Source organism: Atta cephalotes, assembly GCF_000143395.1.
Source record: "Atta cephalotes unplaced genomic scaffold scaffold00017, whole genome shotgun sequence".
Classification (NCBI taxonomy): domain Eukaryota; kingdom Metazoa; phylum Arthropoda; class Insecta; order Hymenoptera; family Formicidae; genus Atta; species Atta cephalotes.
Window position 1 is genome coordinate 1,291,749 of NW_012130081.1, and position 22,462 is coordinate 1,314,210.

The window sequence follows — 22,462 nt, forward strand, 5'->3', positions numbered from 1 at the left end:
TATATATATATATATATATATATATATATATATATATATATAAAATTAAATTTCTTATATATTAAAATTGAGAATTTAACTTATCCATGTAAATTGAATTTTAACATACTTTAAATTAGCTTTGAATATTGAGGTAAACGTAGTTTATCGATTAGCCGTTGGAAAATTGGGTAAATCAAGGGTTGTTAGTAATAAGTAGATTATAAGTGAGCAATCCGATTTATTTATATATGCAGAGTAAGTTAACAAATCATTTTAATTTCCTGCACTTATCAACTCATGAATCAAGAATTAATTCTAACCAAGAGAAAAAAGCTAAAAAAGATACAAAGTAAAGCAAAATCAGCTTTGTGGCTTATCGATCAGAATTAATTTTATAGCAATTATATACATATAAATATTAACTCATATTGTAACTGTTATCGCTGCATCATCATTCGTTTTCTTTAATGAAAAAGTATTTTTTAATTTACAAAACAATATAACAGAGAATAAATTTTTCGTTTGTACATTGATCAGCATTACGTATTAAACTGAAAATATGAAAATTGTAATAATGGAAGTACCAACAATCCCATATTAACAAAAATAGCTTTACGTTTCCTCCCGTTCCCATTAATGTGCTTCAATTTTCCAACTGTCGAATCGGTATCGTTATCAACATTTTATATCGCATAAAGCTATCATTCGTTAGCGTTCGTAGAATTTCTGGATTTATGAAACGTGTTTAATGCCGCATTATTTTACGATTTAATTCCCTCGTGTGCAAGTATTAAATATTTCCGGTGCAAATCTGCGTCATTAAACAGCAAATGTGTATCATCATATAAACATATACAGCTCACAGGCTTTTCCGATTCTTCCTTTGAAATTATCATTTATCATTCTGCCACAGAACATCAGCGATATTCAACTACATTTTGCTCGTCCAGGGAAGGTAGTTCACTCATATTGTTAATTCCCCTTGTAACTCCCTTGTCAACAGGAACCATTGAAAGCAGCTGCTAATGAAGAGAACCCATCTAATTAAGTTAATTAATACCGACAGGAGTTCTATAGGAAACTTTCGATAAAGGGGTGAAAACGGGAGGAGGAGAGGTCACACAAGCGCGTACACGAGAAGGACGATTTGCGTAACAGGATAATTATGTCGGTTTCATGATACCGATGGGCGGGTAATAGGAGAACATTGTTCGCCAGGGATGTTTAGCCCAGGATTAATACCGACGAGGCGATATTATGCGCTTATGCGGTCAGATTAATAGAATACGCCCATGGAAAAACCAACTTTTATTGAAACTGAGATTTTTATTAATCCCCCTTAGACCAAGCACGCGTTTCGCTAGCGGCGATAGTAATCCCACTTCTTTGTGTTCCACGGAAGCAATAATTGTCACGTACGAATGGGGAAGATATTATATCCGTGATGGTCTATTGAATTGTTAATAATAACTTAAGCAAAGGAATTCTAATAAAAAATCTATTTATGATTATAATAATATAATTGATTGGAATATATTCATTAAAAAAAATGTTCTAAGTTTAAATAATTTTTTTCTTGAATATAATAGTATAACAAGTAATATATGTTTACATTTAATAAATATTTACTTGCAGTAAAAAAAAAATTTACTTGGAACATTTGGAACTATTAAAAAAAAATTACATAGATTTACCAAACTTTTTTTCAATATTTTATTTAATTAACCCTAATAGAAATGTATACAGTTTTTTCAAATATTCATCCAGTTATTGTTTAGTTTTTACTGTATTCTCATAACAATGTTATATAGAAAATGGATAAAAACTTGATAAGAGTTTTACTAAAGTGACTGAAACAGTTCCCTGAAAATATATGCAACTTTCATATATACTTGTCTAGTTATTGTTTAAATTAATAGATTATTATTAATTAAAATACTGCGTTCATGTATTATCTTATTTTTGTTTAATAAATGATACATCTTTTATGCACAGTAGTCAAGACAAAGCATTACATCTTGATTGGGATCCTGAGTAGTTTTACTTCTCAGTTATTAAATAGAATTAATATAATTGTTCAAAATACGACTGTTCAAAAAATATATAAAATTTTTACCGGCGAGTTTCTAATGTTGAACGGAATGGCTATAAATTAAATTAAATAGATAAAATAAAATAGAATAGCTAACATATATCATATATGTTTCAAATAAAAAATATGAAAAAATAAAATCTATAACATAATTGCAAATTTATATAAAGTATTCGATAAAAGTATTTGATAAAATCTAATGGAAATATAAATTTATAACAACAAGTGAAATAGAGATAAATTTATTTTGATATATTTTTGTAAAACGCAAAAAAAACAACGATGCGTAAAAAGAGTTTTAATTGACACAAGCGACATTCGTTTAATTAATGCGTTTTTCCATGCTTTGATAAACGAACCGCTTCGATGCGTATCATATACCGTAAATTGCGAAGCGTTTCTTTTCCTTTCTTTTTTTTTTTGTTCGCGATGATCACATAATTGCAGGAAATCGCTTGAGAGCGCTACATATTCGTGTCCCGCCGCGATTTCACGCTAATGCAAATTACTGAACGAAATTACTAAAGCTAGTGCGTGAGTTCAAACGAGTACACTTTCATTGGAAACAAAATGCTTTTCGCATTAATTACCATATCATGAGGCACGTTTAGTACTCTGCAACATCTGCGGGGCATTCCCAAATGTATTGTGATTGTTAAATCATATTATTACTGATAGATTATCCGAATAATAACATATCGGTGGTATCACTGCACCGATCAACTTTGTATTAATTTATACGTTCACAAATGCGCGTTTGCATGGTTTGTAAACGCATTACGATAGGCATCATTCTGATTTTCTAATTATCATGATAACAATTGTTTTGCGAATGATATATATACAATACGCATGCAATATGTCGCATAAATGTTTCAAAATTGTTAGAACTGGCATAATAGAGGAAATTGTACGCGCATGCAATAAAATAAGCACATTGTACAGTGTTTCACTTTATTACATAAAACGACTCAGATATTTTAACGGAAAGAGTAATATCTTTTCAGAGAAAAACATAAGCAAGAGAAAATTATGTTAAAATATCCAACATTAATGATGCAATAATATTTCTGTGCGTATGATTATACGGTTTAAGAAATAAAATGATTTCGTGGAATTTCAAAACTGATCTTAACAAATATTGGGAGTGACTGTAAATAAAATTAAAAAATGTCTGAAAAATGCAATGTTCCCTTTGGCTTACAATATATTTTTTCTTTGTTATATATTTGGCAAAAATCTTATACAAATTATTATATTAAATCATGTAATTTATATTAGGACCAAATAATTTTATTTGCAGAATAATATGTATTTGATAAAATGATATCTTACTCATGTTATATTAATTCATTCGTTACACAAATAATTGCAATGGCTTTTATGTTCGACATGAATACTAATTTAACAATAACAGTAACAGTTAATTATGCGTTTATTTATCGCAACAGTTCCTATTCCATATGCATTATGGCGATTAACATTATCTACGAACACAAGCGCATGCAAACATTGTAAACCTATCTGATGGACGCTACACAGATTTACGTGTGCTTGTACACATATACAAATTATTCAAAAGTATTATTTAATAAAAATCATTTATTAACAAATGTTTTAGAATAATAATAATAAAATTCATGGTTTATTTTACACATAAAAATTTTGAAATTCGAAACTTACACTGCTTTAAATTATAATTGGACCGAAGTCAACATGTATTTTTAAATTTAATGAAAATTTAGTTTAATAAATAGCAATTAAATATTACTTAAATGTCACTATTCGTAAGATAACGTGACTTGTGCAAATTACAGTTACACGATTGTTTGACGTAATTATATTACTTTACGAATATTGAATTAATCGGTTATTGTGATTGGAATCTATGTGTTATTATGCATCGAGCAGCGTAGTTTGGTTATGTAATTATAACAATAATTGATGGGTCTAATCGAGAATCGCATATCCATTAGGACGTGGAATAATGGTATCGAATAATTGCTTATTTTGTGCATAGAGGACTAAATGTTCCAGAATTACATATATATTACATATATATTCGAATTATTGTGTTCAGATAATCAGTTGTTATCGCAGTATATATGATCTATTTTACAATTAGATAAGGTAATATTTTACAACGCATTTTGAATTATTCCTATATTTACGTTATCGCCGTTATTTAATCCGTTTACCACTTTGCCGGTAGAACTCTACGTAATTACGACAATAATAGTCACACTAAATGATGCATTCTGCAGCAACGTTCGCGGTTAACGGTCTGATTATGTATTGTAATGCACGCGTGATGGCTTGTTTGCCGAATTAATTCTCTTCAAATATATGCGTGTAAGTTAAGCCACAATAATCACTTTGTAATGAACTAAGAAAGTTATTAATTCGTACATACAGTACATATTCGTGATAGCGTTACTAATGTTTTCGTGATATCATTATTTATGTAAATTATATTAAGTAAATTATTTAAGTGTTTTAAGTATTCTAATTATTTCAAATATTTGGAATATTTATTTCCTTCACTTTCATTATTCTGACAGTATTTGTAAATAGAGAGATAGAAATAAAGTGGTTACGGAATAGATGATAGGTTATAAAATATTATGATATCTTATACAATTTTGGATGCGTTCTGGAAACAATCGTCAAAATTACTTCTTCACAGCCTGCTGAGATATTAATATTATAGCCACTAATTAAAAGTGTTTACTATATTGTCGTAAAAACTATATTTCAATTTTGAAAGAAGCAAATAGTTTTATAGATATAATTTCAAAACTCTTTATGTAATTTTGAAAAGTAAAAAATATGTTTTTAAGATTTTATATATAATATTTCATCAGAATGAAAAATTTTATTTAAAAAATAAGATATTTTAGAAATCTTAAAATATTTCAAAATTTACATATTTATATGAAAAATTTTAAAAAAGATGTAAACTTTCTCAGTACTTCTGAAAAATACTCCAATTTTTTATAAAAAAATTTAATTTCTTAATAACTTATGAAATTATTCATAAATTCTGAAAATTATAAAATTTACATAAAAATTATATGAGAATTCTTAGAAAAATTTTCATCAGGACAGTTTTTTTTATATATTTATTTACTGTACAGTTTTTATTACGTTCATTCTATTCATTTGACGAATTTTTTTCTGTGCCTATACCTAGTATAATTCATAATATCCTATAGTTGATAAACTTGTATGAAAAATAATCATGTCACATAAATATTTTGTTAGTTATTTCAATAAAACAAAATATTCCACAATTCCTTCTCTTCCTTTAGTGAAAAATATGTGATCAACGATAATGTAATGAAAAGCAACCCCGAAGATTATGAGAAAGATCGCAATAACAGCTGTATCTAAGTGGTCTATTACGTGCCGAATTGTACTTACCGGCAAGGATTCAGGCGTGTGGTCCAGCACGTATATGCTATTCGTATATCCGTACAGCATCGTGTCCAGATCTGAAACCCAAGGAGAGCAAGCAGAACATTAAATTAGATCAAACCAGTCGCAAGCGTGCACACTAATACGCCAGTAATATCTGCGCGTACTCACACTCGTAGATACGTCACCGCAGTATTCTAATTTACACTGGATGCACTGTAACATAGAGGAAAGCAATTTCCTAACACGGCCACGGGATGAGAACACGCTCTCAAATTCCCAAAGTCCTTTCCTTACTATCCAGTGCGTTTCCTTCAAGACTTGGCGAATCACTCTAACATTATCTTGTGACAACATTGCGTTTAACTTAGTTCAATGTTTACGTACATAGAACTTTCTTGTTACTATATTACATTACGTTATGCTATATTATATCACTCTAATGCATTTTGTAGTTCTATTCGATTGTTTGAAAATAATTACATCTGTTTCTGAATGAAATAAATAAATAATCGATATTATCATTAGATAATAGTAATACAGTAAATAATTAATATAAATTGGTCATTTTCTCAATGTATATAAATTTACACCTGCATAATTTTTTATACATAATTATATACATATTACATATACGTATTTTTGTATACGCCAATTATTTTAATATTGACAAAACTGATATAATTTTTTGATAAAATAATTTCTCACAGAAGTTTGCCTGAATACGATTTATTGAAGTTATACGTAGATTGTAAATAAATAACGTTGACACAATAATCATCGAAAAGTTAACGAGTTTTTCCGCATTGACGCTCGTAGCTTCAATGGAAAAAAATTATTATCGACGATGAATAATAGAATAGTGTAAAAGTGTCGTTGTAACATATATATATTTGTAAAAAATTTAATAGCGAGGTAGCGGTCAATTGCATAATCAGAGAACCAATGTTTCCATCGATATAAAATTTAATGATTCAATCAAAATACCACATAAATTCAGCCATAAATTTACATTGTTAATGATTTCCTGTTTTGCGGTCACAGTAGACAAGATAACATAAATGATAATATTAAAAGTATGTTATAAGTATATTTAATAGTCAAAGATAAATAAAAAATACTTTTCTCATTTAATAATTAAATTAATTATTATGCAATTTATTTGACGTAATTTAATTATTCTTATGCTACATGATTAAGTTTTCAATTAATTAATTAATTATAAGATTTTAATTCAATTAATTAATTATAAGAAAATTGTAAAGACGTTTTCTGTCTGATTAGTGACAGCTTTCTCTTCTTCCACGTTTCTACGCTTCAATTCAGATGCATTTCTCGAAGAAATCGTTGCAAGATTCCAATATTCTGAAAAGATTACTGAATAGATAGTTGTATTTATAATATAATATGACATACCGAGATATCTTATCGATTTATGAATCGGAAGCTTGATGCTAGCGAATATAAATTTTCAAAAATTATTGCCCAATATTCTTCGAATGGATGAGAGATACTTGAAACTTTGATAGCGATTCATTTCGATATAAAAATTTTCAACCTTCAACCTCGTCTATTATATTGCATTCGCGTATCGTCCAAATGAATATACAGGAATCAATTGAATTCAGCGATGATTGATTTCCGGTGAAACACAACGATTCGCTATTTTTATTGAAGAATATGCGGTACGTCACGTTACTTCAATGATTTGGGAATTTCAATTTACGAGGACCGCATTTCGTTATCAAAAAGTATAAGGTTCGTACAAAATATAGGACTTTGAGATCATTGAATGCTCCAGACAGAATTTCTCGCAGCAATTTAAGCTGCTTTAGAAGAACAATTGTACATGTAAATAAAGTTGAAATATTTTTGAATGAAGGAAGATTATTTTGTATTGGATTTAATTTAATAGCATTTGCTTAAAATAAAAAAGAAATTTGGATAAATATTACATGCAAAGATAGATTTATTATCTCGTGAATAATAATTTGCTTAGAAAATAATAAATAATAATAATTTTTACTTTATATCAAGTAATATAATTTATTTCAGAATTCCAGAAAAATTATTTCTAATTTTATATAATATGAAAAATATTTAAGAAAAAGATGTAAAATACATATAAAATAAAATAAGAAAAAGAATCTATTCTTTCTCTTCCTATTCTTTCTCTTATTTGATTTATTTTCATCGATTTATTCTCATCTAATTTCTATTTATTGGGTTGTCCGGAAAATTCGTGCCGATGTTGAAGGAAAATTGAAACGCAAAAAATTTAAATTCGAATGCTTGTCGAAGTTTATGGTGACACTGCTCCTAATAAATCATGTAGGGAATGGTTTCGACGTTTCAAGGATGGAGATTTCAAAGTTGAAAACAAGCCTCACTCTGGACAGCCAAAAAATTTGAAGACAAAGAATTAGAGGCATTATTCGAAGAAGAGTCAAACGCAAGAGGAGCTTGCAGAATCATTGAGGATAACTCAACAAGCTGTTTCTGTACGATTGAGAGCCATGGGAATGATTCAAAAACAAGGAAATTGGGTGCCTTATGAACTGAAACCGAGAGACGATTGAAAGGCGATTTTTCACTTGCGAACAACTGATTCAAAAACAACAGATAAAAGGTTTTTTGCATCGGATTGGGACTGGAGATGAGAAGTGGATATTCTATGACAATCCCAAGAAGAAAAAATATTATGCTAAGCCATCGTCAATCGTTGCTATCAACCTCAACATCAACACTACGGCCGAACATTCATGGTTCGAAGATCATGCTCTGTATCTGGTGGCATCAAAAGGGTCTTGTTTACTATAAGCTGCTGAAACCTTACGATTCCATTAAGAGCGATCAGTATCGGTTACAATTGATTCGTTTGAGCCGTGCATTGCGAGAAAAACGGCCGAAATACGAGTAAAGACATGATAAAGTTATTCTTCTTCATGACAACGCTCGGCCTCATGTCGCTAAAGTCGTAAAAAAATATTTGGAAACGCTCAAATAGGATGTCTTACCGCACCCGCCGTATTCTTCGGATTGCTCCTTCTGATTACTGGTTGTTTCGAAGGATGCAGCAAGTTCACCGGCTTCTTTCGCAGAAAATTGGCTCCAAAATTGGATCGCCTCTAAAGACGAGTTATTTTTTCGAGATGGAATTCGAAAATTGCCTGAGAGATGGGAAAAAGTAGGAGGCAGCGATGAACAGTATTTTAATTGATCTGTTCATTCATTTTGTTTTGAAATAAATGCACAAAAAAATGGACCGAACTAATTTGTATTCCCAATACATTTATTAAATTATATAAGTTAGTTGGCACAAATTTTCCGGACAACCCAATATAACATGTAAAATACATAAAAGATATTTAAAAATATAAAAACACATAAAATCATGCATAAAAATAAACAATATATAAAGTAGTAGTAATTATAAGTAGAATTTTATTCTCTAAAATCTGTCGCAAAAGTTCTCTCAAATCTATCGCAATTACAGATTTATTTGAGCTTTAAGGGATACAAAATGTACATATGTTAAATGTAGGTTTGTGGTCCATTTTGCGTGATGTTTGCAGAAACACAAAAACACATAAATTAAGATTCGTGAATAAGCATAATTGTGATTTGATACTGGAAATCATTTCGAAATTCAATTTCATCAGGATGTTTAATCATATAAACACAACGCATGATAACATTATGCTATTCGATAATAGAAAATTTGCGCAGAATACTCGACGAGAGATAGATTTATTGTTTCTGATTCATCTAGATTCATCTCGTCAGAGTGATCGAAATTGCTTGACCAAAAACCTCTCGTAAAAGCTGTGAAAGATTTTATTTCCATGATAACGCTGTGTGAATAGATAATATTGCCACAACGTTGGTGGATCATTCATGTACAGAAATTTTAAATATAAAAACTATTTTCAAAGAAGAAAAGATGACAATAACACAAATTCAACTTTTAATTTAAAAAAATTTGATTTATTAAAAATGCCAAGTTATGAAAATAGAAATTTCATGTATTTATCAGATTTATCGATTCAATATTTAAAATATTAAAAATTTCGATTCCTGTATGAATATTAAGCAAATGCTAATTTTCATGGCAGTAAAATTATAAGTATATACATATTTCTGAAAACACACAGAGTTTCGGCGGAATTTGAACCTAGACCTAGATTAAGACCTATGGGATGGTAACCTTACATGCTAACATCGCTAATCTTGAGCTATAATCGCACGCATGTGTAGACAATTTAAAATTCGACTGCTATTCGATTTCTCGTATAAATTATTGGGTGTATTCAGAAGCACGATTGCTCACTGAGCGATCAGTAAGCTCTTGCATCTGATTGGCAATTTCCATTAGATCTAAAAATATAGATCAAACAGGTACAGTCAGAACCTAAAAGGTTACAATACTTTTTTTTAAATGAATTTCGAAATGCAGCTTGCTCATCGAAAGATTGATTATTATTTGGATCCATAAGTAAACATTTCAACAAACTTATCTTTTTAAAAAAAGCGCTAAAAATATATGTGCTTCTTGAGCGAATAAAACCTAAGTATCCAACCCAAATAATAGTAGTTTTTCTTTAAGGATATTTTTATTGAAGGTCTTTTTATTCCAATCCAAGTAATAACAACTTTAGTTTTCTGTCAAAAATTACTCCTCGAAAAAACTAATGTACTAAATGAAAAATTAAAACCCAAATGCTACAATGTATTAACTAATCATATTAAATTCTATTAAATTAAAAAGTAAAATCCAAGTGGTACTATTTTTGTTATTTATTTAACTCTAATGACTTATATCATTCATATAGATTGGCTGCTACTTTTTTGCTTTCTGCTTTTTAAAGTGTGAAGTGTTCTAAAGGAGCATAATGATAATGTCTCGAGCCGAGACACTACTGTGTCTCCACAGACCCAGATCCTAAAATTAATTTTTCAAACAAACAAAAATAACTAATCAAAATCTAAGAAAAAACGTATATAGAATGTTTATTCCTAGGATTATAGGATAAAAACAATTAATACATTATCGACAAAATTATCAAATTAAAAGGTTTATTAATTTAATGTTCGTATAAAAACATTTATTCTATTGACAACTTAATAATATATATAAAATCAATATATTATATAAAAATTATTTAAAATAAATTTACAATAATAGACATAATTTAAGAAATTTTATTACTTTCTAGTTTATAATATATCACTATGTATGGCTTGGCTGGAATGTACGTAGACTACGCAGGACAGATACACAGCGAAAGAGATGGAAATACAAAGCTGCGGTGCATACAATGGCACTCCGAATTGCATCTATAAACCGCATCGCTATTGCATACCACAAATATCGAAATTGTTTCACGCCACTGATATATGTGTTCCTCCACCTCTCATATTCTTCGCACATCGTGAACTGTAATCGACTATAACCCCTATGGCGCCAGTTATGGTCGGTTTTCCTTATATCTTGTTAGCCAATATATTTACGTGACAGTTATATTAAAATCTTTCGACATAAATTACTGCATTTAACTTGTATTATAACAAATTAAATGCAATAATTTACAATTTTGCTAAAGTATTAAAAAATTTAGCTAGAAAATAATTTCGTTGAACCATCACAATATTGTGGGTTGTCCGAAAAGTTCGTGCCGACTAATCTGTATAATTTAATAAATGTGTACTAAAATTTAAATTTTTTGCGTTTCAATTTTCCTTCAACATCGGCACGAACTTTCCGGACAACTCAATAATTACGTAGAAATCTTGAGCACGATGAATAATACTACAAAAGATTTTCATAATTTTAGTAATCAGTTCGAATTTTCAACAAAATTATTTGAATAGCCTAACAAAATTATTTTCAGATCTGAATCCGAAAATTAAATTTTTTAATACTTTATCAAAATCGTGTATTTTCGTCGTTGCTATCTTTGAATGTCAAGGATTTATCAATTATTTTTCAAAAGAATAAAGCTATTCTCTCTCGGTTGCGAAAGTTGACTGTTTGTCTTAGAAAAGAATATTGTGAACGATTGTAGTATATAACTACGTCCGTTCGATGCAGCAGTATCATGAATACATTACGAGAAACGCGTGTGCAACATCGAGCTAATCTTGATAAATCTCCTTATATTACATGATAGACGACAGATGAGACGTGGCCGAAGCTAACGTCTATTGCAACACGCGCGGCGTATGCCCTCATTTTTTGCACGAGACGAATATATCCTATATTTAAAATTAGACCAATTTTTAACATGAATTGCACTAGCGGGGGAAATACGTGAAACTACAAAACAATTGCTATGATAGGATTTAACCGTAAAAAATAGAATGGGTCATTCGTATTTGCGACAGGAATCGAGAATTGACCTATCAAGTTATTTAGAAAATTCTTTCCACGCGAGAGATTATTGAATTCACAGATTTCTATTGTCATTTCTCGATTTTTTCAAAACAGAGAGAGAGAAAGAGAGAAAGAGAAAGAGGAGGGAGAGAGAGAGAGAGAGAGAGGAGGAGGAGGAGAGAGAGAAGAAGAGAGAGAGAGAGAGAGAGAGAGAGAGAGAACAAACAATAGACAAAATTGAGAATTTAGAAGATAATAAATATTGCAAATATATTTAAGTAAAGTAAAAAATAAAAATAAAATATCTACATTAAAATAGAAAAAAAACTTGTTTTATTTCTCCGTAAAAAAATTCATAAATTATTCTTTTAAAAAATATTTTAAAATATATCAAATTTTATTTGGACGTTATCCATTAAAGCATAAAATCGAAATAAGTACGCACTAGACGACGGGAATTTATTGCTAATTACTCTTCGAGTTTTTTTTTAATGTCGAGTTATTCAACGAATAATTATTATTACGAATGCGTTTATCATGGGTTTATCGCTATTATTTTTATTCTTCCTTTCAAATACTTAGCTAAATGTGTGTAGATATTCGAATAATCGCGGTATGAAAAATATGATTACTAATTGCCATGAGATACCTGATCCTTCCACAGATAAAAATCGAAAATAAAACTCTGATCTGATGTACATATATTGATTTATAAAAAATTAATTAAATATTAAGTATATTAATTCATTATTAAAAAAATATTTGTTATATTATTTTATAATTAATATTTCATTGTTAAATATTTTGTAATACAAAAATTTGTAATAATCAAAATATTAAACGAAACGTAGCAATAAATATACCTTTCTTTATCTATCACTTTTTCATATTGTAATTTGTAATTTTATAATATATATTAATAATAGTTTAATTCTAACAATAATTTTCCTCTCTTTCAATTCCTATATGGAGATAAGACTGATTATTTTAGTCATAATTCAGTTTCAAAGAATAATTATAGACAGTAATTATAGCCAGATGTTCTGCAAGTTCGAGTTTAATATTCTGCTCGATCACTAGTTTCGCAACTTTACTGATTTGCAAAATGCCATAATTAATCGACATTCAAATGCAGCGCAACAATAAATTCGATTATTATTATAATTCGGTTGCGGCATTTTGCTCATAACAATAATGTTACTTGTACAATAATGATCTACGCATAATACAAAAATAATTATTATTTTGATGCTTCATGATTTGACTCACTAAACTACATATGTATTGTATCATTAACGTATTATTGTATAACATTATTGAAAGAAATAAACTCTAAATAAATTGATTATATGTAGTGAAAATTAGTTAAAACAAAAATAATTATTTACATAAAATACGTTATATTTGATTTGATAGAATTTAATTCTAGGAAACTATTTCGATGAAAGAAATGTGATATGATAATATTCTTTTTCGAATTTTCGCAATTATTTATTATTTGAAATATTACTATCAAAATTCAGTTATCAAGATTGTTTCATTTCGTCCATTCGCAGAAATTCAGGTATATTTTAGCATTGACAGATCGATCACAGAATCGAAGTTCCACCAAGTCCAGGAAATCATGCTTGTCAACTGCGCGCACGTCGACGCCCGATGCAATTTCCGTACAATCAAACGGCAAACACGGATTCGTTATACGTTGCTCCGTCGTACCCTTGTAATTCCATATGCAAATTCTATGCTGCAAGCTCGAGCACATCGAGTCAGGAGATCGAATCAATATTGTACCGGAAAGGTCGGATGCTACATCCAGTCAAATAATTCACGACCTTATGTATGTCGCAATCATCAGTGCGTCAAGAAATATGTTGAAAAGTAACATTTCATAATTTATAAATTTAGAATTTCAAAATCGTCAAGACAAATAATCTCGCGAATACAATTAAATTTTGTTTTATCTTATCAGTACGCCGTAAAGACTGTAATGTATTGCTAGAGAAAGCCATTAGTCTTTTATCTTACTTTGTCGCGTAATGTTCATTACATATTCATTCACGTTTATCATTCAAACTACATAGTTAGTTAAATAATCCCAAATGTGATATGAGGAGATTTTTATAGGGATACAAATTCTACGGATAATTCCTTGCAAATAGATTTAATAGATGAATCGCTTTTTCTATCAACATTGTAAAGCGATTTATTTTATGTATAATGAGAAATTGATGTATACTTTTTCTAAAATATTACTTTTCAGTATTCGGGACAAATCAATTCGCAAAATAAAATATTTGAAATTGATGTAGATAGATAACAGTAAGCATAAACTACGTTTACACGGATAATTTTAATAACATCGTAATTATGAACTGGTCAATCATAGCTCTGAAGAATGGAATGACTGTGATTAGTCAGTTTCCAACTACGAATGTTATTAAACTCGATTAAGGTTGTCTGTGTAAAATGTAATCATAGAAGTCGCTAAAGCATGACGAAACTTCCAGGTTTCCATATATATCTGTCTATATAATCACCATCTGAACAACTGCAGAATCTGGTCGTTCATCTACATTAGTTAAATTATGGATGTAACATTATGAATTATATTTGATATGACAACGCAATTGGTTAAAGGTCAAATTATAGTTTGACATTTCAAAATTAATCTAGAATCGAAAGTTCAATAAAAAAAGTATGCCTTTGCAAGAAATGTTTTTGTACTTTAAGTAGATAGCAGAAATGTCGAAAATCACGATATAAAACTGCGGAAAATGGCTTCTGCAAAAAAAGCCGCTCCATTGGGAAGCCGTTGTTAAAAATTAAAACGAAATTCGTTCGTATAAAATACGAAACGTGAAAAAAAACTACACATGCGTGATAACAGTTGGACAGTTTAAAGTTTATAGACAAGCTACGGTAGAATTTTTTTCAGCAGAGGTTATTCAATCTTTTCACACACACACATGACACTCTTTGGATTTCAGATTAAAAGAGGTAGATTGTAGTGTTAGTAGTATATCATACAGTGAACAAATATTCGCGCGATGACGAACTTTATTGCACCGAGATATGTGCGAATTTTTTGCCAGTCAATGCGCTTCGCGAGGGATTGATAAACAGTCATTGCTCGCGACCTGTTACTGAGCCATTTTTTGCGCCCATTTAAACTGTCTCGCGCAAACGACGATGCATAAAGTCGCCCGGGATGTTTATCGATAAACACCGGGTATATTTATAATTTATTTTATTTTCTTTCGATTATCTGTCACCTGCTTTTCTTCCTAAATCCATTTCACAAAAATAATCTCTTCATTAAGTGAGGATAATCGTAAATGCCAATAATTATGCTTCTATTGAATTAGTTCATTATTAATGATAAGAATAAATATTTGTGCGTCTTATACATTGTAAAATATTGTGTATAAAAAGATACGATCATGTTTTAGTACTGAATCGAATCAAATCAAATCATTGAAATGTAACTTCTAATTAACAATTATTATAATAATTATTGTTAAATTAATTTTTAATATATAAATGATAAATGGATAAATGGATAGATAATAAATATATAATATATAAACACACAATAAAAAAGATTTCTATGTAAGAAAAATAATATTAATTATATACTGTTTTATTTATTAGTAAGAAATATGTTTTTATAGATTGTTAATACGTATAATTCGTATTCAAACTTCTTACATCCAAAATTTTCGAATAGTTGGGATTTGAATCATAAAAATTTAGAATTGAATCTCTAAATTTCTTGGAATGAAACCTCTAAAAAATTGTCATTATTGAAAAAGAGTGAAAAATTTACACCTTTGAATAAGAATGGCAAATTTTCATTCTTTTTTAATAGTGACAATATATTAACTCTTTTGGAATAAGATTTTACTTCACAAAATTTAGGAGAGATTGCCTGATTTTATTTATATTTTAATTTGTACATTTCTAACGAATAAATAAATGTATAATTAAACAGTCAGATATTAATACAAATACAACATATTGACTCGCTTTACTTGAATAAGATTATGTATACATATATTAATATTAATTTTAATATTATATTATCAAACTTTATTAAAAAGCGCTTCCGCCGTGAAGCCAACATAACGATAGCCGAACTCAATTAATCTTCTGTTTTTGTTGTATTTACTATCTATTTTTTAAAAACATTGCTAAAATCCAAGGCTTTATAAGATATGCTTCTCAAACTTATTTCATAATTGATGTTTTTGAGGTTTCTCATTAAAAGAAATTACTCGCAAGAAGTAATATTACTTTACTAAACTTCTTTAATTTTTTAATTTCTTTTACACATTATGTATATTTTTTTTAATTTGTCATAGCTCTTCACTTATATATTTTTATGACGGTATATGGTTTTTGTCATATGTCTTCTCTATTTAACACACGTGGTAGATGAAATATAATAATTCATATGATAATATATATTTTACAATGCTCAAAGCTTTCAATTTTAATAAAATTATTAATATAATAACAAAATATTAAAAAAGAAATTTTTGTTAGACTTTTAAATTAATATAATCAGATTTTTATTAAAATGACGTAAGAAAAAAACGTAATAAATCTAAAAAATATATCTATTCGTTTATAGGCAATGTGTATCACTCTTAGCAAAGCGCGGCATATTCATTTCTGATGTGTAGATGACAGACGTGGGTAGAGAGAATGGAAAATCGCCGCCCCAATCAATAGCCCGAGATGAACGGTGCAACGGCTATATTGGAATAGCACTCATGGCGTATAGACGCTTGGTCGGACCCTGATGAATTATTCAATGTTAGCCAAGTGGACCTCGATGTATTTGCTCCTAAAACCGAGTTCCGAAGCCCTATAACGAGTCATTCATTCGATCTCGTTCCTTGACCGAAACCGATACCAAATGCCACAACTCGCGACGCCCTATTGACCCTTAATAAGTCAGCTCGCACGCATGACTTAACGCCATCATCATTATTGCCCGATAACATCGCGCGAGGTAAACAAGAATCCACTTGCTTTACCGAATGTATCGCAAAAGTTTGTTTTGGAGAAGTTTACCATGGTATATTATAATAATGAATCAAATTATGTAATAACTTTCTCGCCTGTTTACCTAGTAAATATTGCTGGTAGCGTTATAAATCGTTTAAACATTCACTATTTAGAGACAGGTAAAACGAATTGTAACAGTTAAAGAGTTAATTATTTTATCAAAAAACTTTTTTTATTTTATAGAAAAATTATTTTATAGAAAAAACGTTTCAATTAAAATAATGAAAGTAATATCATTTAATTATTGAATAAACAATAATTAGGTTCTTTTGAAATAATAATAATGCTGAATGCTTTGCATAGAATTCATTATAGATAATTATTTTCTGTTATCAAATAAAGTTAATAAATAAGCTACAATATGTGAATTTAATTATACATATATCATTTTTATTTTAATATTTCTTCAAATTTAGATTTCATGATGAAATCTAAATTTATGAAAGAAATAGAAATATGAAAAAATGTATAGCTAACATTAGTTGCATTAATATGTACGAATAAATAAAAAATCATTATTATTTCTTATTACATCATAAATCATATTAAAACTGTTCTTAACTTGTATATCATTACATTATTCTTTCACAGTTCGTGCATGCAATATTTCAAAAATGTATAAGATGCAATAATAAATATTTATTTTAAGTGAAAGATTTAATAAAGGAATAATCAACACAAAAAGGATAATTGCATTACAATTATTCTTATTAGAAGTTATTTTTGCGAAATAAATTTAATAATAAATGATAGATAAATCTAATTTTTAATAATAATGAATTAATTGATAAATATAAACAAAAGAAAGTACGACACATAAACTGACTAAAACTGTTTTCGATTTAGGTCTCGAGTAAAGGACGATCGTTTTTATTTATTTGGAAACATTTGCGCGATACGAATGTCTTTTCCGATCAACGAATTTAATTAGATCGAGCAGTTCATTACGGCTGATATCGAATTCTTCATGATACAGGAAAAGAAAAAAATATCGATAATAATCGTAGCCGCAATTCGCGCATGTAATCCGTTTCGTCAATTATCACCAATAAATTGTATTTGGAACACGTTATCGGTGCTTTCATTATATAATCGCCTACGTACAAATATGGAAATATGCAATATGCCTCATACGAGAGAAAAACAGAGAAAGAAACAGAGAAAAAGAATACAATATACTAGAAATCATAACAATGTATATTCGATTATAGGATGCGTGCCGCTTCAAGGGAGCGTGTTATCTGTTTCTATTATACACAATACGAACTTTCATTCGATTGAATTATGATTAAATTGAATTATTGTTATCTTCAAAATATTACAAGATTAAATCTTTGATCGAATAATTTCAATATTTTTTTCAAATTCTTGAATCATCTTATGAACAATTAGATAATTAGCAAGTCAATTTAGTCAATTAAGTTTTGTGATACATCTTGTCTCATTCAATTTTTTATTATATTTTTTATGGATATCATTAAATAATATTATATTACTGTTCTATAAATTTCAAACTGTATATTTTTCAAAAAATGCTTTAAATATCGTTATTAATTCAATCAAATCAAATTTGATATCTTTTAAACTTGAATTTTTTTAAATATCCAAAAGAAAAAAATATTAATAAACAAAAATAATTAACCTTAGATGCGCTAGATGCGCTTCTACATTTTAATAATTCCTATTTAATTTTCTCCTATCTTCTAATATCATTAACGATGTTTCGCATTGCGGACTGAATTTATCCGAGTTTGTAACAAAATGCCTACATTTACAGTAACTTCGAGGATCATTATTAATTATACAAGAAAACAGCTCTGCTGCTGGCATGACAGTTGCCGATCTAGAATTTCATATTAATTAATACAACAGACGGGATGCCCTCATGCGCGTTGTTATTAATTTCGATGCGCGTTGACTCGTTCGTCGCAAACTGTTTCCGCATTATAACTTCGCTCGATGTTGAATTCACGAGAGAAGCGCACATTATTTTCTGATGTACTTAAACGTTATGGACTGCATTAATGATAATGTGCTATGTATTAAAATAATGTAAAATCGCTACTACATTTTTTTTTTAGAAAGTCGATAATATGAACGATCAGATTAAAAATAATCCCGTAAGATTTTAAGTTAAAAAGTTAAATTGTTAACATTAAAGTTTAATTATTAGTATAAGAAATTAATCACTGAAGAAAATATATAATACGTTTTAATTATATTTATTATTTGATTGGATTTGTTCTTTATATGACCTAACATCATATAACATAAAATATTAATAGAAAATATTAACAGTGTGATAATGTTTACTAGCGCAGTTAAAATTTAATATAAACTGTTAAATATATTCTATTTGATATAAATTTAAATATTTAATATAAATTATTATTCGTGTCTCAAAAAAACTTTAAAAAGTAACAATTTTTCTTTATCTTACATGCATTTTTCTTCTAATCGTCTATTCTGCTCCTTATATTGCTAATGTGTCAAGCTGGTCATGTTATAAATTTTAAGGAGTTTAATTCTACGTAATTACTAAAGTTTCTAAGTTGCCTCGCGAACACGAGAATAATTGCGGGACGAAAGGTAGGATAAGGAAAGAAGGAAGAAAGAACAGAACGAAAAGGATCCTTCGAAATTTTTCAAAATCGAGCTTTTTAAAACATGCCGACATTTTTCGATCGATCGTTATTTATTTGTACACGATCCCGACAGTGATGGTTCACGAGAGAATTAGAAGAAGACGAGCAACCGCTACGAAATTGATGACATTTTGATTTATGATACAAAGATGAAAATCCCACGCTGGGAAATGAGACACGGGAGGGTCGCGTCCCGCAAGATTCCCAGACGCCTTTATCCCATAGCGACGCCAATTTTTTCGATCTGCATCTCGATCATCATCGTATGTGTCACTCGCTTGTAAGAGAACACTCGCGAGAGTGCTTTCTCGTGAGATTTATGATGTCCCAATGCTGCGGAAAAATGCGGAGACCGAAAATGCGAGGAAAAGCGAATCGATCGTTTCGAGTGGTGTAGATCTACATTCGCTGATACTGCCTGTATGAAAACCCTGATATGAAACATACTGCACCGCACTTTTCATCAAACTGAATCCATCTTTTAATCCTATATACAGTACCAAAATGAATTTAAGAGTTAAACGAATTAAGAATTTAAAACCAATTATGAAGAAAAAAGATTTATTAATTAATACAGTTTGAATCTCATAATACTCTAAATATAGCTGTTGTAATTTTTATAATTTGACTGAGCGCTTAAAAACCTTTTAATGACAGCTATTATCTGTTGCAATTTTAATTTGATTAAGTTCACCGCAAATCATAATTCTTACTACAGTTATTCTGTTATTGACAAGTAGTCGAAGCCCTTCCTCCGGCAAGGACTCTTAGCGATACAAGGGATTGACGCGCTATTTCAGGAAGCTATAGTGATTACGCTTCGATCGCCAATAAGAGCTTATCTCGATGACGGCTTCTAAAGAAGACGCTTGTGTACACGTACATATACCGTTAGTAGCCGCCGCCAATAGCCTTTTCATCCCCTTGACCCATCCCTTGACTAAACTTACTCTAGGCTCGGTAAGTTATTACATCGTGAAAATAAGGGGAAAATTGGAAAACGATTTAGTCGTGAAAATGATGTCAATTACCGCTAGTGTTGACGATATCGATTTAGGAAAGGAAATGCGTTTCGCGGTCTGCGTCCTCCTCCCCAGCGCGATAGAATGCTTTTACGACACCGGTATAAAGAATGAATACGTCGAGGGACAATAATGGAAAATTTCTTGATGGTAATTTTCTAGCGATGTTATCAAGCAAAATTTATCAGACAGATAATAAATTATCAGGCAGAGACGAAGATAAGAAGAAATTAATTTATTGCGTTCGCAAGGACGGGAACTACGGAGTGCAATCTGATGAAACGTAACGAGGAAGTAATTCGTTGTGTCCTAGTTGGCGGAAATTTGTAAGGTTGCCTTTCGGAGATGAGTGATAGCCGTCGTGATGCAGTGATAAAGTTTGAAGGATGGATATGAATAAATGATGTAGGGATTTGTGCTTATCGAGTACCGGAAAATTTCTGACATCACAATTTCGTTTCTTAAATGGCTTTTTGTGCTTGAATGCGGATGTTTATGTGTATGTAGATGTATGTGTTTGCCTGCATGAGACTGTTATAATTTTCCCTAACTCGACATATAATCCTCAAATTTAGTTGAAGCAACAAGAAAATCATTTTATAATTTCATTTATTATTATTCAATTTAGTATAACATATTACGTTGATATGATCGCGTGAAGCAACCCTAACATACTTGATTAAATTTATTAATTTACTCATTAGAACCTTTATTTGAATTATTTGTTAAATTTATTGGTGCAATAACTCGATAATATACTTTTTTGTTTTGAATGCACAAGCGAAAGTTGCACGGCAAAGTTCTTATAATTTGCCAAGTTTTATTCGCTCACATTTTACTTCATGTAATCACGACTATCAACAATGTACAATGGCGTCAAGCCGTGGCCATCTATTTTGGAGCTCGCAGAACCATAACGGAGCGTGTTTACGCGGACTAATAAATTTCGTGAGTTACCGAAACTCCCTTCGAACTTTATGATAAAGCGCCGACGTCACCTACCGGTGGGTGTACAAGGAGTTCTTGCTGCCTCTACGAGGTCTTCTCGACTTCCGGGCGGCGCCTCCAGCATTGTCGCGCTGCCGGAAAATTTCTTTACGCATAGCAGGCTTAACGCTGGAAGAAACCACAAATAATGCATTATACATATAACTTCCAATTTCAAATCAAAAAATAAATCTACCATAATTACATTGTAAGCAACAAATGAAGTAAGCAGACATTTTACTTCTCATTGTGTGATACAATATCTCAAATAAGCAAGATGACATCAAATGACGTCTCAATAACGTTTTAATGATGTCCTTAATGGCAATAAGACATTACTTTACTATTTGAAAATAATAAAAACTAGAAAATGTATTTGTTTATATTGATAATTTGTATTTTAACTTATCTAATTCTATATAACATAATTCTATATCAAGTTTAAAAATGTAGTGTTGTTTATCTGTTTCTGTTAAGTGGACAAAATTGTAAGATAAGATTAAGTAGATTAATTTTGAATCATGGATGTTAATCACGAAAAGAATTTGCAAGTAAATTTGCAAGAAAGAAATTCCTGATTAAATGACCTCGTCGATGTAACTGCGGTATAATTAGGGCACACTGTAGAGAGATTGCTTAGCATTTTCAAGCAATGTACTCCGCTCGGCATTCAATAGCTCTTTTCTAGGAAATTGGAGACGCTACCATACATATTTATAGGTAGAGTCCTTTGGGAATTTGGGAAGTTATCAGAGACAGAGAGAGAAGGAAGGAGAGAGGGGGAAGAGAGGGAGAGGGGATGGGAGGGAGGGAGAGGAAAGAGAGAGAGAGAGAGAGAGAGAGAGAGAGAGACAGAGAGAGAGAGAGAGAG

At 29.8% G+C, this 22,462-nt stretch overlaps 1 protein-coding gene across 1 annotated transcript in view; it reads right to left on the minus strand.

The window, feature by feature from the left end:
• LOC105618492 overlaps positions 1-21,676 on the minus strand; it is a 27,739-nt gene extending 6,063 nt beyond the window's left edge. Inside the window, exons 1-2 of the mRNA XM_012200024.1 lie at positions 21,607-21,676; positions 5,498-5,568 (exon numbers count right to left, since the gene is read on the minus strand). Of these exons, the coding sequence (XP_012055414.1) occupies positions 5,498-5,568; positions 21,607-21,676 (141 nt within the window). The remainder of the gene's footprint in view (positions 1-5,497; positions 5,569-21,606) is intronic.
• Positions 21,677-22,462: the final 786 nt, after the last annotated feature.